The 13,891-nt window shown below is 53.4% G+C and overlaps 1 protein-coding gene across 1 annotated transcript; it reads right to left on the minus strand.

Moving 5' to 3' along the window:
* Window positions 1-6,283: 6,283 nt before the first annotated feature.
* Window positions 6,284-10,849, minus strand: VRTN (vertebrae development associated). The gene has a single exon (XM_033062970.1). It carries the CDS (start codon window positions 9,434-9,436, stop codon window positions 7,217-7,219), a length of 2,220 nt encoding a protein of 739 aa, XP_032918861.1. The 5' UTR covers window positions 9,437-10,849; the 3' UTR covers window positions 6,284-7,216.
* Window positions 10,850-13,891: the final 3,042 nt, after the last annotated feature.

Genomic DNA, 13,891 nt, shown 5'->3' on the forward strand with positions numbered 1-13,891 from the left:
AAAGATGATCTTTGTCTGTGTAGAGGGGTGGTGACGAAGTGAGATCTCTGGTGGCTGATGAGGGAGGCTTTGGGGTTCTCTGAGATAGGGGTGGAGGAGGGTTGGCAAAACAGTGATGTCTTGTTACCACAACCTGCTGTCCTTTTCTGCATCTCAGAGCTTTGTAAAAAAAAACTGCAAGTGTTACTAAAGAGTTCCATGATATAGCAGAACACAGGTACTCTCTGACACCCTCAGCACAGGCATCTCAGCGCAGCTATGTCAACCCCCTAGCCTCAGTAGCTCTGTACCATCACCCTTCTCCCCAGTGCTCCCAAAATGCCCATGCTCTGGCTCAGTTGCCCCACCAGTACTATCAGCCTTCATCCTAAGCCAGTGACACGAGAGACAGCCACAGACAGTCACCAGGGAGCCCATTCCCTGCCCTCTTCCCCAAATCTATCCACTAACACTCCTTTCTCGTTTCACACACTCTGTGGCCTTTGGGTGGCCAGAAGTGCCATGACCAGGTGTCCCAGATGCCCCCCTTGCTGTGAGGACAAGAACTTGGGGATCAAGCCAGCCCCACTCCCTGGTTGAACATCCCCTCCATCCCTCCCCTGCCTTGGAGATGCTCCTTGTTCAGCCAGGAGCTCAGAGCAGCACTGCCTGAGGTGTATTGGGATTTGGTTTCTTTTCACAGCAGTGGAAAACACTTTGTCTTCCAGATTGAGCTCGTTTTGTAACCCCCACAGCATCAAGGTAAGCACTTCCTGGGGCCTTTCTCTTCAGAAGCAGCTATGGACAGGGTGGATGGAGCCTGTGCCAAGGTGGCCTTTGAATCCTACCTCTTTCTGGGATGCAGCCAGGAAGAAAGCTGCTGAGGAAAAAAGCACCAGCACCTCAGCACAGATTTGAGTGATCAACACATCTGAGCTGTCGCCTGCTCTGCTGCCACTGCTCGTCCCTTGGCAAGTGCTGTAGTGTGCTAAAACAGTCTCACTGGCCACAGATAGGAGCTGGGAAGTGGTGATGGTGGATGCTGGGATAGGGTCATCCTGGATCTCACTCCTCTTCCCACAGGGATGAGGGGAGAGGATGGCGAAGGGAAGTGGAACTGGTGTGGTTTGTGGGGGGCTCAGAACCCCTGTGGGACACTGTCCCCAGCCAGTGGGATCCACCAGGACACATACCCCCAGCCAACCTGCTCCTCCTTGGGGTCAGCCTCAAGGTGGTGATGTGGAAACTACCAGAGCAGGTTATGGGGTGTCCCTCCTGCTTCACTCCCAGAACTCTCACTCCCTGGGACAACAAGGCCCCTTGTAGAGGCAAAGCCACCACTGCTCTTCCCACCAGCACCCATCAGTGGGGTGGGATTGGAGCCATGCTTGTGGAGCAGAAATGCCTTTATTTCACCCCCATCTCTCATCTGGAGGATGGTGAGAAAAGAGACACAGGGAAGAAAAGCAGAGTGAGTCCTTTGGCTTACTTAATAGCATAGTGAGTGTTTTCCCTTCACAGTAATTCAGTAAGGAAATAGCTAATTATCTGAGGGCAAAATTTTATTTCTGTCAAAAAACCCCTTTAAAAATCATGTAGCAGTGCATCTCTTCACCTAGTTTATCTTTTCCTCTTTGCTCCCCAAAACAGCCTGCAGTGTAGAGAGCATGGGGAGGCACAGCCTGTGGCAATGCCATCTCTCCTGGGGCTGATGGGAGAGGATTTTTGCAGAGAGAAGCCAATTAAGAGCTATCACTCAGGCAGGCATCAGCTTCTGGGAAATCAGGAGCTTCATTACTTCTCCTCTCACCACACATGCAGGCACCAGATCACTCTTCCACAGACTCTGGTAGCCACACGTGCCGGAACACACTGCCGGAGTGAAGCTGTCCCCAGGGGCCAAGAGGACAAATGGTGTCAGGAGGAGACAGAACACTAGGTGGGGACGCCTTGCCGAGGACAATGCATATGCTGTCTCCGTGGTCACTGGTGAGTGACAGGGCTGGCTGTGATGCCTCTGGAGGGCTTGGTTAGCGAAGGTGACACAGGAGGATGTTGGCATCACCTCCACTGCTCATCTATCCCTTGTGGTGCCAAGGGACTGTACTCAATACAGCCCCCTCTCCACTGCTCTACTCCGTGTCCTGGTGGTGTCCAGGCCCAGGGACATTTGGGGACCACATCTGCAGGTGTGCTGCTCCTCTGAGCTGACCCTGGTTTTGCTCTAGTTGATGTCTGGGCCAGATCTCAGAAGCAAGGAAGGCCTTTGTAGATGGACCACAAATGCCCTTTAGTCCATGTATGAAAACGCAATTTAAATATTCTCACTGATGGTACTTCAGAAGCTTTGGACACTCAAGACTAGCAGGTGTCAAAAGTACCCAGCTTAGGAGTTCCTAGGCCAGACAGGGCCTGTGTCTCCCGACGCAAAATTAGCAGAGTCTCCCCTCAGGCCAAGCTCCCCTGAGCAGAGAAGCTGGTACTTCCCCTCCAGCCATGACAGAGCCTAGGCAGGGTGAGGCAGGATGGGATGGGACAGGATGGGGGCAGCAGTGGAAGTGCGTCTCTTCTCCCCCCACCCTGCCTCACTCATGCCCATTTCTGCTCAGGAGCTTTTCTGGCTGCAGGGCTGCACTCAACTTGCTCCCATCCTCTGAAGGGTTCCCAGCAGAAATGCCCCCACTCTGCAATTGCTCCCTCTACTTTTGGAGATGCAGTACTTCACTAGTTTTTAATCCTTTCAGCATTTGCTGGCTTCAATTTAAAATAGATCTTTTTGCTTAATCAAAATGTCAGGCAGGATCAATCTCAGTTTCTCACAGAAGTCAGAGTGCAGACAGAGTGCTGCCTTCTCCTGGAATGGAGAGCTGAGGGACAGCAAGGGGTCCCTCCTGCCACCCAGGCAGGCTCCCTGCCCAGACCCCCACAGTTACAGAAAGGCCATGAAGATACAACTTTATTCTCAAGCACCTGAGTTTGGCAGGAGCGTGTGTCCATCCTGCCACAGCTCTCCTACCTTTCCCAGCAGTACAGTTACTGAAGTGATGGAAAAGAGATGGGGAGATCAGTAAAAGAAGATGCCAGGCTGGGATGGAACCCCACCAAGAGTTGTCAGGTGAGGGTTGGTCCAAGAAAGCTAAGACAGGTATTAATGGTCTGTTGATCTCTTAGAAGATCAGTTGGACTGGAGGGCAAGATCCTTGAGGCTCTAGGTGAGGATTGATCTTCTGTATTTTCACTAGCAAGTGGGATAGGAAAGAGTGGTACCTTAGTGACATTTTTTAATGAGACAAATTAGGAGGGTTTTGAAACACAGAAGAAGAGTAGAGAAACTGGGCTACCTTGAAGGTGGGAGTGGTGGAAATGGGATGAAATGCAGAAAAATGTGATGGGGTGCTGCCAGCAGGAATTGCTGCAGCAGGCAGGGAGGTCCTCAGCTGGCAGCAACCAGGGAAAGGCCTGAGCCATTGCTCCAACAGGAAAAAGGCAGATCTTATGTTTGGGTAATTGGTTCAGCAAAAAATATTCATGAAGCATAATGGCAGGGCAGTGATGGGCCACAGCTGGACTCCAGAAGACATTTTCAGCTACAGAACATGAGATGAATTTTAATGGAAAGGAGGCAGAGCAGGCGTTAGAAGAGCAGGGAACAGGACCTGGCAGTGGCTGGCTGGGACAGAGGCAGATGGTTCCCCACAGATACCACAGGGGCACAGGAGGAAAAGATTGATTGAACAACTGAATTGGCTTGGCTGCACTAGTTGCCTGTAGTCTGGATCTATGAAGGGAATTATGCATGGGACTGATAAAAACAATCCCTTTTCCCCTCTCTTTTCTTTCTTATCTTTCTTTCCCTCTGCACACAGATATTCCTGATAATGAATTGCTGCTATGCTTGTCAGCTCATGAGCAGTTTGGAATGGTGTCTCTGGGTTCTCTATCTTCCTGCTGCTGCTACTTCTCCCCTCTGACGATCCCAGCAAAACACAGGAGCTATCCTGTGAAATGCAACCTTTTTGCCACTTTGGTGTGCTTTTAAGACCAACGCTATTGCTGTTTGTACCAACAAGCAAGTTGCCTGTGTAAAATCTGGAGGCAAAGCCATGCCTGAGCTAATGTGTATCAGCTAAGTGCCCCAAAGCTTTGCGTGGGCATAATCAGCTATTCCCATAGCACTTGGGCAAGCTCTGCTTCACTGCACTGCCCACCTTCCCCACTCCCCCCAAGGATGCAAACAGGATGCCTTAGCGGCAGGGCAGAGGATAGCCTTAAGTTACAGGTAAGCGAAAGGCTGGTCCCCATGCTTTGCAGTCCCTCAGCCTCTGCTTTTCAGTTACCTTTTAATTTTCATCTTTTCTGGGGTCAGTATTTAAAGGAACCTGTCTATGAAGGAGTTTAGGTGACACCTGAGCTAAACCTCACTGCCCAGGTGCAAAGGCAGAGATTCACCATCTGGTAGCTGGCAGTGTGATGCAGAGCAGCAGAGCCTGCCTCAAACTCATCTCCCAGCACCAGCTCAGTGTGAGAGCAGCATGACATTCACAAATCAAGTGCTAAAATTTCCCTCCCATTTAAGCTCTGCTCAGCCACAAACGACATCTGTAATGAACAAGCATCCACCGTTTAGGTGGTGCCAACTGGCAGTGATCCAACATGGCCTGGTGCCATCAAGGCATAGGGAGGGAATGAGTATATTTTCCCTGTGATGCCCCATCCAGGCATTCAGCTAAGGACAGGAAAAACATTACACCTAGATCTCTGCACCAGGGCTTCTAAAAAATGTCTTGCAAAGGATTGTGGAGCCCAGCACCCCGAAGAGATTCATTCTGCAACTGGCCAGGTGTGATGCATGCAGTACTCCCAGCTCAGGGAGACTTGGGTGATGCGATGTAGAAGATATTCCTTCACCCTGCAGAGCATTGGGCCACATCACAAGGGCTCCCCCAGGCTCTCCTGATGCCCACCTGCCCCCAGCAGCAACTGGCCATCACCCCTTGTGCTGTGCCATGCTGATGGCTGCCCCAGCACACGATTGTGCTGTCAGGCACAGTCTGCCTCAGCTTCACGGCCGTCCAAATAGGGCCCATGCTGGCACCCACTGTCAGGAAACCCAACCTTGCTGCTGCTTCCTTTGGCTCAGGCGAGGCAGGGAACAATCTGAGGGTCTTCCATACGTTTTCACAGCTGCTGCCACAACCACCACTGCTGCTGAAAGCAGCTATCTCCAGCCTCCAGCAGTTTGGAGACATAGGTAATCTTTCTGGAGTAATTAGCAGCTCACTCCCTCAGCAGAGTTCACGGATGAGTCCTCCCTGGCAGCTAATTACTTCAATTACTTCCCGACACAGAGCCCAGGGCTCTGTGCAGCAGCACACAGCACTGCTTGGCAGTTTTCTGCTCCTTCTGTGCCTCCCTTCCCAAAGCAGCAAGTGCCCCAGAACCCCTCCTCTAGGATGACAGAGGATGTGCTGAGTGGATGGGCAGTGCGAGATCCCACCATCGCCAAGGAGCTAAATGGTTTCTTAAGACATGCCCCAGATGCTGGTTCAACACGGCTGCCCCACCACAGGACAACCCTGAGCACCCCTTTCTCCTGCAGGCTGCTGTAGAAGAAAGCTTAGCAGAACTGTCTCTAGACAGGCTCCTCTGCCTAGAAGGCTCACAGCGAGTGAAGCCAGACTATGTCAGGAACAAGACTGGGCTGCAGCAGCCAGTGACAAGTTCTACATACCTTAAGGAAAAACAAGTTACTGCAGTTGTCACCAACAACCCTCAGTGGTAGCAGCAAGTCCTACAGCTGAGCCTACAGCTCAGTCCTGCACAGCCATACTGATAGACACCACAGGAGAACTCACACACTAAGGGGATGAAGCTTTTTGGAGTCAGGCAGAGACCTTCTCAGCCTTATGCCTCAAGATGCTCACAGGGCAGAGGTGCAAACAGCTGGTTTCAGCCTCCCAGTACACCACCACTTCAGGGCAGGACCACCAATATCTCAGACATTGTCTCTGCATCCCTGCTGTCACACAGCACAGTGCAGACTGGGTTATCTTGCATGTGTTCTGAAAGGCAAGCCTTAGGCTCTTACCAGGGAGAGCACAGCTCCAGCCAGGCCTCCAGAGAGAGGACATGTGGCAGCAGACATTCCCCACCAGGAACCAGAAAGCAGAAGATGATCTTCTCAGGAGCAGGAATTGAGGTGTGCACAGGCTCTCCCTGCCCATTAGACAATTCTAGAAAGCAGAGAGGAAGGAGAAAGCCTTGCCTAGAAATCATGCAGTGAGAGTGAGAAACCACACAGGACTAGGAGTGGAAGAGTCTTTATTGCTTTGGTTTCTTACAAGTGAAATATATGCATCCATGTTGCTTGCAGCACAGCACAGGCGATGCACAGACACTGGGCACACAAGTTGTAGTCTCTCTGCATTCTCCTAGACATCAGGGAAGAGAGACCCTAGAAAAGTAAGGCAGCTGCCAGCTGAAATAATAATGGTTTGTATGAAAAGTTTATTGCTACAAGACCTGAAAGTCAGGGACACCAGAGCCTGCAAAATACACTGACTCCTATCTTAGCATTCCCAGCATACAGATTACAGTGAGGATACAAACAAGTCCCCTCAGGTACCTGCCTCTGCTCCATCTAGGAAAGATCAGGGCAGCCACAGGCACATATTAAAAGCCAGAGCTTCACTCATCACAAGTGAAGCTTTTATTCTCCTTAGCTGGGAAAAGCCCAGACCAAAGATGCTTCTTACATAAAGCTGAGCACTTCCCCAAACCTCTCCTCATCTACAGCTGACCCAGCCTCAATCTGCTCATTGATGAGATGCTAGGCACCTCCATGCTCTTCCTGCACATCCACATTACTCGTTCAAGCAACTGCCTGGGGCAGACTGACTTTCACATCCTCCATCTCATGAGGTCCAGCAGCATCCCATGACACAGTACTACCTCCCTTGCTCATTCTCTGAGCACAAAGAGAGGAAAATTATCTGGCCCCTCATTGGGATACTCAGTGCCTTCTCCTTCCACTCCTCCAGCCTCTGGGAATAGGCACTGTGAGGATGCTCCCATACCTGATTGAACCACACCAAAAAAAAAAAAAACCCCAGAGACTAGGAACAAAACAAAACCAAACCAGAACAAAAATTAGCAAGGCCCCAGCTGGGCACTGCACCAGAGAGCCAAAGGGCACATCAGCAGAGGAGCTGTGGCCAAGCCAGCTGGCAGCTGGCACTCAGGCATCCACCAATGTCAGCCCATCATGCAGGGCACGCTTCCACATGTAATAGGTGGAACGGGCCGTGAGTGGGAAGCGGGCACTGAACTCCTTGTACGTTGGGAAGGTCTTCGACTCAAAGCGCTGCTGCAGGAACAGCTTGGCCTGTGCTTTGAATTGGGCAGTGGCGATCACATCCATCACAAACATCCGGCTGTTGGCTCTCTCCGACATGGCATAACCTGAAACGGTGTCGCACGGCATGGCAGGCACTGGCTTATCTATGTGTTTGGTGGCTACCTCCAAATGGCACTGTGGTTTGAGGCCTGGCTCTGCTCTTGGAAGTGCCAGGGAAGCCACACGGTTCAATGGCAGGCTGGAGCTGCTCCAGGGCAGGCGATGCTGCCAAATGGTTTGGCCACTGCCCTTCCAAAACCAGTAGGCTGTGGAGGAGAGAGATGGATAGCGCAGGCGGTACTTGCAGAATGGTAGCTGCCATTGCTGGACCTGCCTCCTGGCCACATCTCGCAGCTGCTTTCTCCAGCACAGAGAAGGATGGAGCTGCAGGAGACTCCTGGATGCTGGCCGGTCTCCATTCCGTCTCTTCCTAACAGGCACATCGCTTGTCTTCAATTGTGGGAATGGCTTTCCTATAGCTAGAGTTTTCTGGTTATCCAAGGGTGACTGGGGGTGTTTGAAGTTGGGGTTCTCCTTGATTGCTTTTCTTCGCCAGTTATAGTACGTGGACCTGGAGATGCCAGGAAAGCTGCGTTTGAAGCATCTGTAAGGTACCAGAGTGTTCATGGAAATGCATTTCTCCAGGTAGGATTTGGCTCCTTGCATAAAGATTCCTGCTTGAATGGGATCTAGGGAAGGACTTGAGGATTTTAAGCTCCCCTGTGGATTTGCTGGCTCATTCACATCAGCCTTTTTTGGGACAACCCTGTGAAGTTCCTGCAACCTGTGGGCCTCAGACAGAGCAGAGGCATCACCATTGACCATGCTCTGCATCTCATGCTTCCAGGCATAGTATGTGGATCGGGAGATTTCTGGAAACATTTGTCGGAAGTGCTGGAGGGGGATTATATTGCCCTCCTGAAAGCAGGACTGGAGGAAGTGTTTAGCTGCAAACCTGGCAGCCGCTTTCTGCCGGTGTTCACGAGACTGGCGCTTCCAGCGGTAGAAGGTGCTCTTGGTAATGTTGTAGCGATCACGCAGGTTGGAGTAGGTCAACTGGGGGTCACTGTTCAGCAGCTCGAGGGTCTTCATGGGCTGGACAGCAGGCTCTGGTGAAGGTACTGTGGGTTCCAGTTCCTCCAGGCCAACCACAGCCACAAAGTACTGCGCTTTGAAGACCTGCCGGGAGAGCTGCTGCCCTGACCACATGATGTGTAGCGTGGAGGTTCGTGGGCCACACTTCCTGGGCCGGATGAGCCGGTTAAAATAGGGTCGGATCTTCAAGTTGCTCATAGGATAGATGGAGTAGATGTTACATTGCAGTACAGAGGCGAGAGCATAGACGTGCCACATGTTGGCAAAGGTGCCAGGAAAACAGGTAGCTTTGATATCAGCATCAAAGATGGCTTCCAGGATAGCCATGGGGAGGCTGGTCATCTCCGGGGTCTCCTCCGTGCAGAGGGAGTAGCGGGCAGCCTGCAGCATCACTTTGGAATCAATCATGCCATTCAAGTAGTATTGTTTGTGCAGCAGCATCTCCACCACAGTACGCACCTGCAGCTCCAGGCTCAGGCTGGGGTTGCCCCAGAGCAGCACACTGGCAGCCTCAAAGAGGCGGTTTCCCTCACCTTTGCAAACGAGAGGCAGCATGTTACTTGGGGCATCCTCAGGGTAGAGGCTCCTGGCTACCCGGTCAACCTCCAGCTCCTCTTGGAACTGACTCCCACAGTAGCCAGGTAGGGAAAAAGATGACAAGGTCCTCTCTGCCTCCAGCGCAGCACTGGTAAGGCCCTCCAGGCCAAAGCATTCGGTGGCTTCCTGTAGCTCCTGCAGCACAGACTGCACCAGCTGGTGTCTCTGGATCATCCTGAAGGATGGCAAATAGAAAGAAGTCATTGGAGATGAAGTGCACAATCCAGACAGGCAGGTGGAAAAAGGTGGAGGAAAGGCCACCATCCACATTTCAAGGGCAAAAGAGGAAGCCTGGGTCCTCACCAAGCATACCTGGGAGCAGGACATGGGCTCAGCTTGCTCACCAGTGACCTCCTGTGGGCAGTACATATGCCACACAGCCTCCACTTGCCTAAGCAAAACTAAGGAGTGACTGCACCCTCAGGGTGGGAAGCCAGGTCACCTCCTACAACTGCATGCCTGGTTTGGCCTGGCATCACCCCTACACCTAACTCTCTCACTAGTAGTTTGATAATTTCCATTTTACCACTCCTCTACCAGCACCCAGAGAGAAAAGTTTCCCTCAAAGGGAAAATGTTTGTCATTTCTGCTAGAAAGGACCTGTGACTCTGTGTGGGGCCATGGGCACACCTGGCTCAAGCTGTTCAAACTCAACAGAAGAAGGGGTAAGAAGTTTGCCCTCTCCCTCAGAGCAGGACACTGCAGCTGTACCCATTTCATGCACCAAAAACTGTCACAGAATCTGGGATGGAAGTGGCAGAGCCAGCCCAAGACACGGCTACTGCTGCATGAGCCGACACTAGATGTCACTTGCTGCTCAGCCAACATACACCACTAGCTAAGGAGAAGGCACAAAAGGAGGGCTTCTAGAGCTACCAGGCAGGAGGCTACCCAAAAGTACAGGCAGAGTGCAAGCACTGAGTGGGCATTTTAGAGTCTTTATGGAGTGCTCCTCCCTGCCTGAGCCGATCCCAGTCCTGTCCTACCACTCTCTGCATACCAATTCCCACTCATGAAATATAGAATCAAACCTGCGCTGCCCTCTTTGTTCAGCTTTTGGATTCCCATGTGGTTCTGTCTCCACCACTCCCAGGGGCTTTCATGATGGCTGCATGGCTCTTAGCTCCAGCTTCATCAGCACAGCCCTCTTCAGCATCCTTTCACTGTCAGCCAGCTCAGGCCTCTCCCCAGCCAGCCCACTCTCTCCCTCTTGGGACAGTTTTCTCCCAGGGACCACACCACCTCAGTCAATAAGCCAGATCTCCTCCATTTTCTCCTAAATATTCCCACATCATGCCTAATATGTATCACTTTGCAGCCTGCTCAGCCAGAGCTCACCTTCTCTCAACACTTCACAGGTATCACTATGCACTCACAGCTCTGTGGGTACGTGAGGAAAGAAAAGGCAGGAAAAGCAGCAGCTCTACAGTAAAGCAGATGTCCTGCCTGAACTTTCCCAATTTTAAGCCCTGCTGCAGATATGGTTATTAGTGCTGTAACATCTGTGGCCCCTAACCATGACCAAACCACATGAGGTGCCACAGAATCATGCAGACCCATACAAGCTCTTCATCACAAGGAGCTCCATGCTGCTGCCATTGCCCCTTGCCTTTAATCACAGCTAGTCACCAATTGCATCCCTTCCCCTGCTCCAAACTCCTCCACAATCTCCTGCATGTCAGAGGCTGGAGCATTCTTACAGCTGCTCCCACAGCTGTAGGACATCAGTTACTAGAGACAAACACAGGAGAATGCACACAGCTGTGATGAAGGGAAGACAAACTAGTCATAAAATCCTGGTCTGAGAAGGTATGGATTTGTCACTTCAGGTCAGGTCTGCTATTCTTCTAGAAGTTTGTAGAAATCAACAGTAATTTATAGAAATTTTGACTAAGGCTATGTTGAGTGACATGTGCCTGAGGAGGCACAAAGGCACAGCTCAGGACAACTACAAGGCTAACAGAGCCCAAGTCCTCCCTATGGTCTGGCAAATGCTTTAGGGGCCAGCCATCTCCCCTTGTAGCACCCAAGGTCTGCTGAGCACTGTCCCACCAGAAGAGCAAAGAAAGGCAAGACAGACTTTTTTCACTCTAGAGAGGGTGAAGACATAATTGACATAGGTTAGAAAGCACCAGCAACAATTTCTGTCCTACTGGGCATTTCCCACCCCCTTATAGACTGGGGGAGATAGAAAGAGGGAGAGCTAGAAGGACAGCTTAATGGCCATTAATCGTTTTCTTCAGCCTCAAATAAATCCACAGCCTCAATGTCACTGTCACCTCCTGCTGCCCAGAGCAATCCTAAGGCAAAACCCACAGCTGAATCAGCAGCAGGAAGCTCCTGGGGCAGGTGGAGAAGGGCTTGGGTAAATCAGAAGCAGAAGTCAGACAAGCTGGGGGGCTTGGTTCATGGCCAGATCAAACCCAGCAGCTCCCAGCACAGAGGACTTGATGCAAAAGGAACACTTCTCCCTGCACACCCCCAGGGAAGCGTGCTGAACACAACAGACAAGTGTTCACTAAACCACCTCAGCACCGAGAAGTAACTAAGAGAGCTTTTTGCTGCTGATAAAGGTTTTACCTAACCTGGCTGCTTTTGCATTGTAACAGATAAGGAAACAGTTGCAGGTCACATTCCCTCACCTAAACTGATGGCTGGTGGCATCCAGTAGTGCAAGTTCCCCCAGCCAGTCCCAAAAATGCTCCCACCAGCAGGAATCCAGGAGCCTTCAGCCTCAACTGCCCAAGACCCCCGGTACCCCAGGGGAGCAGGGGTGTCCATGCACCATAGCCCACTTGGGTTAAGTGGCTCACTTCCCAGTCCCAGCTATTGGGTCAGGCCCCCCCAGTGGTAAAGGCTCTCATCTGAGGAAAGGATATTTGAACCACCGGGACCGTACAGCAGGAACACAGAAGTGGTAGTCTCCAGGAGCTGTCTAGGCTAGAAATATCGCCGGAGCAGCTCCAGGGGTGAGCTGCAAAGGCAGCAGGATGCCTGCTCCATCTGCCAACATCCACATGTCCACCGAAGCTCACAAACGGAACGTCGCTCACCGGGAGAGGGAAAAGCCTCAGACCCACCTTAACCTAGGCCGAAGCGCGGCAGCCAAGCTCAGCTTCGTCCGCCCCTCGGGCGGGGGCACTGAGCGCTCGGGTGCGGGCGGCGCCTGACAGACACCCCCAGCCCCAGGCACCCGCGGCTGCTCACGCCTCTCCTGAAGGAGGCAGAGGTGGCTCCGTGCGGCTGCCCCGCGACAGGGACGGCCCCGCACCCCGGGTGGGAGCGCAGGCGGCCGCTCCCCTCGCCAGGAGACAAAGGGACACACAGCCCCGGGCCGGGGGAGAGGCCGCCGGTGCCCAGGCAGCTGCCGAGCTGAGACCGAGAGCAGATCGGGACTGGACGCCCGCCCGGGGATGGTGCCGCCACAGCGGGACAGCCCGCGGGTTTGGAAGGGATGCCGAGGAGCCGCGGCCCCGACGGCGCCCAGCACGGCTCCGCACTCACCTGACTCCGCGGGTCAAGTCACGCCCAGCCCGCACCCTGGGCCGCCCCGCACCTTTAAGGGGGGCGGCAGGAAGCGGCGCGGAGCCGCGGCCGCCCCGGTGCCAGCCCCGCAGTGACCCCCGGGAGCGGGCGGCCGCGTGCGGCGCCGGGCCGGGCCGACCCGGGCCGGGCCGCCCCTCCCCTCCCCGCCGGCCCCCGCCCTCCCCTCCCCCGCCAGGAAGCGGACCATCCCCGCGGCCCCGGCCCAGATGAAAGCGGAGCGGGCTGGGGGTCACTTCCAAAGCTAAAGTGATAATGGCCATTGTGCCGCCGCCGGCGCACTTAAAGGGCCCGCCGCCTCGGGCCGCCCGACCCCGCTGCGCCCCGGAGCGCCCAGGCACCCTGCGCCCCAAAGCATCCTCCCAGGCTTGCAGCCCCATGGCGAGTGGTGAAGCCTACGGGGGTGGAAGCTGGGCGCCCGCGAGGGGCACCCATCGTGTCCCCCTGGGAGCAGGCCGGTCCCAGGTGAGTGTCACTGCAGTTCAAGAGTTGGCACAGCCTATATGTGTGTCTGCTCCCTTCTCCCGGCTTGCTTCTGATAAGGCCACGGTCCTTCTGTCCCGCTAGCTGGGAGATGCCCTTTCCTCTCTCCTTTCCAAGTGGTGCCCCTTTCACCAGCAAAGCCAGCCTGGTGAGACCCCTGGACTCCTAAGGCAGACAAAGCTGCTCGTCAAAACCTTCTCATTTGCCTATGCGGGGCACCCAAATGGCAGAAACCTCTTCCCTGTCCGCAGCTCTGAGCAGCCTCCTGGACAGCCTTACATCTGCCTACTGGTGCCTGGGCCCTCAGTGGAGCTGTCCTTCTCCCCATTATCTCTGTCCTGCTGCCTCCTCAGTCTAATCTCGAGGCCAAGATCCCCCTCCTTAACTCCCGCTCTCACAATGGCTTCATCCTGTCTCTTGGGCATCATGTGAGGCTGTGCAAACAGCCAGCACATCAGGCACCTCCTCTCCAGCATTGCTAAGTTGTCAACACCACCTCAACCCTATGGCCTCTTCACATGTCCAGAACTCTAGAGCTTCCTCCAGAATCTGTCTCATCCCAACCTACACTACCCCAAAACAGGAACCCAAGGAGCCCATGTGGTCTTGGGTGTGAGGCCTGGGTGCATTTTAATGACAGGGGTCATAGTTTGGTCAAGAGGTAGGAGTTGGGATCTTCACTAACTGTGTCAGTACTTCATGTCCCCTGTGTGTGTGTGTAGCTCTGGTTGAAGGCAGTATCTAATTTCCTCTCCCTCTCTCCAGCCTGGAGACTAGCCTGAAATCTGCCAGAATTGC

Source organism: Catharus ustulatus, chromosome 6 (assembly GCF_009819885.2).
Source record: "Catharus ustulatus isolate bCatUst1 chromosome 6, bCatUst1.pri.v2, whole genome shotgun sequence".
NCBI classification, from domain to species: Eukaryota; Metazoa; Chordata; class Aves; order Passeriformes; family Turdidae; genus Catharus; species Catharus ustulatus.

Coding starts and splice junctions, on each gene's coding strand:
- VRTN (XM_033062970.1), bottom strand. CDS start 9,436: ATGTACTGCCCACAGGAGGTCACTGGTGAGCAAGCTGAGCCCATGTCC.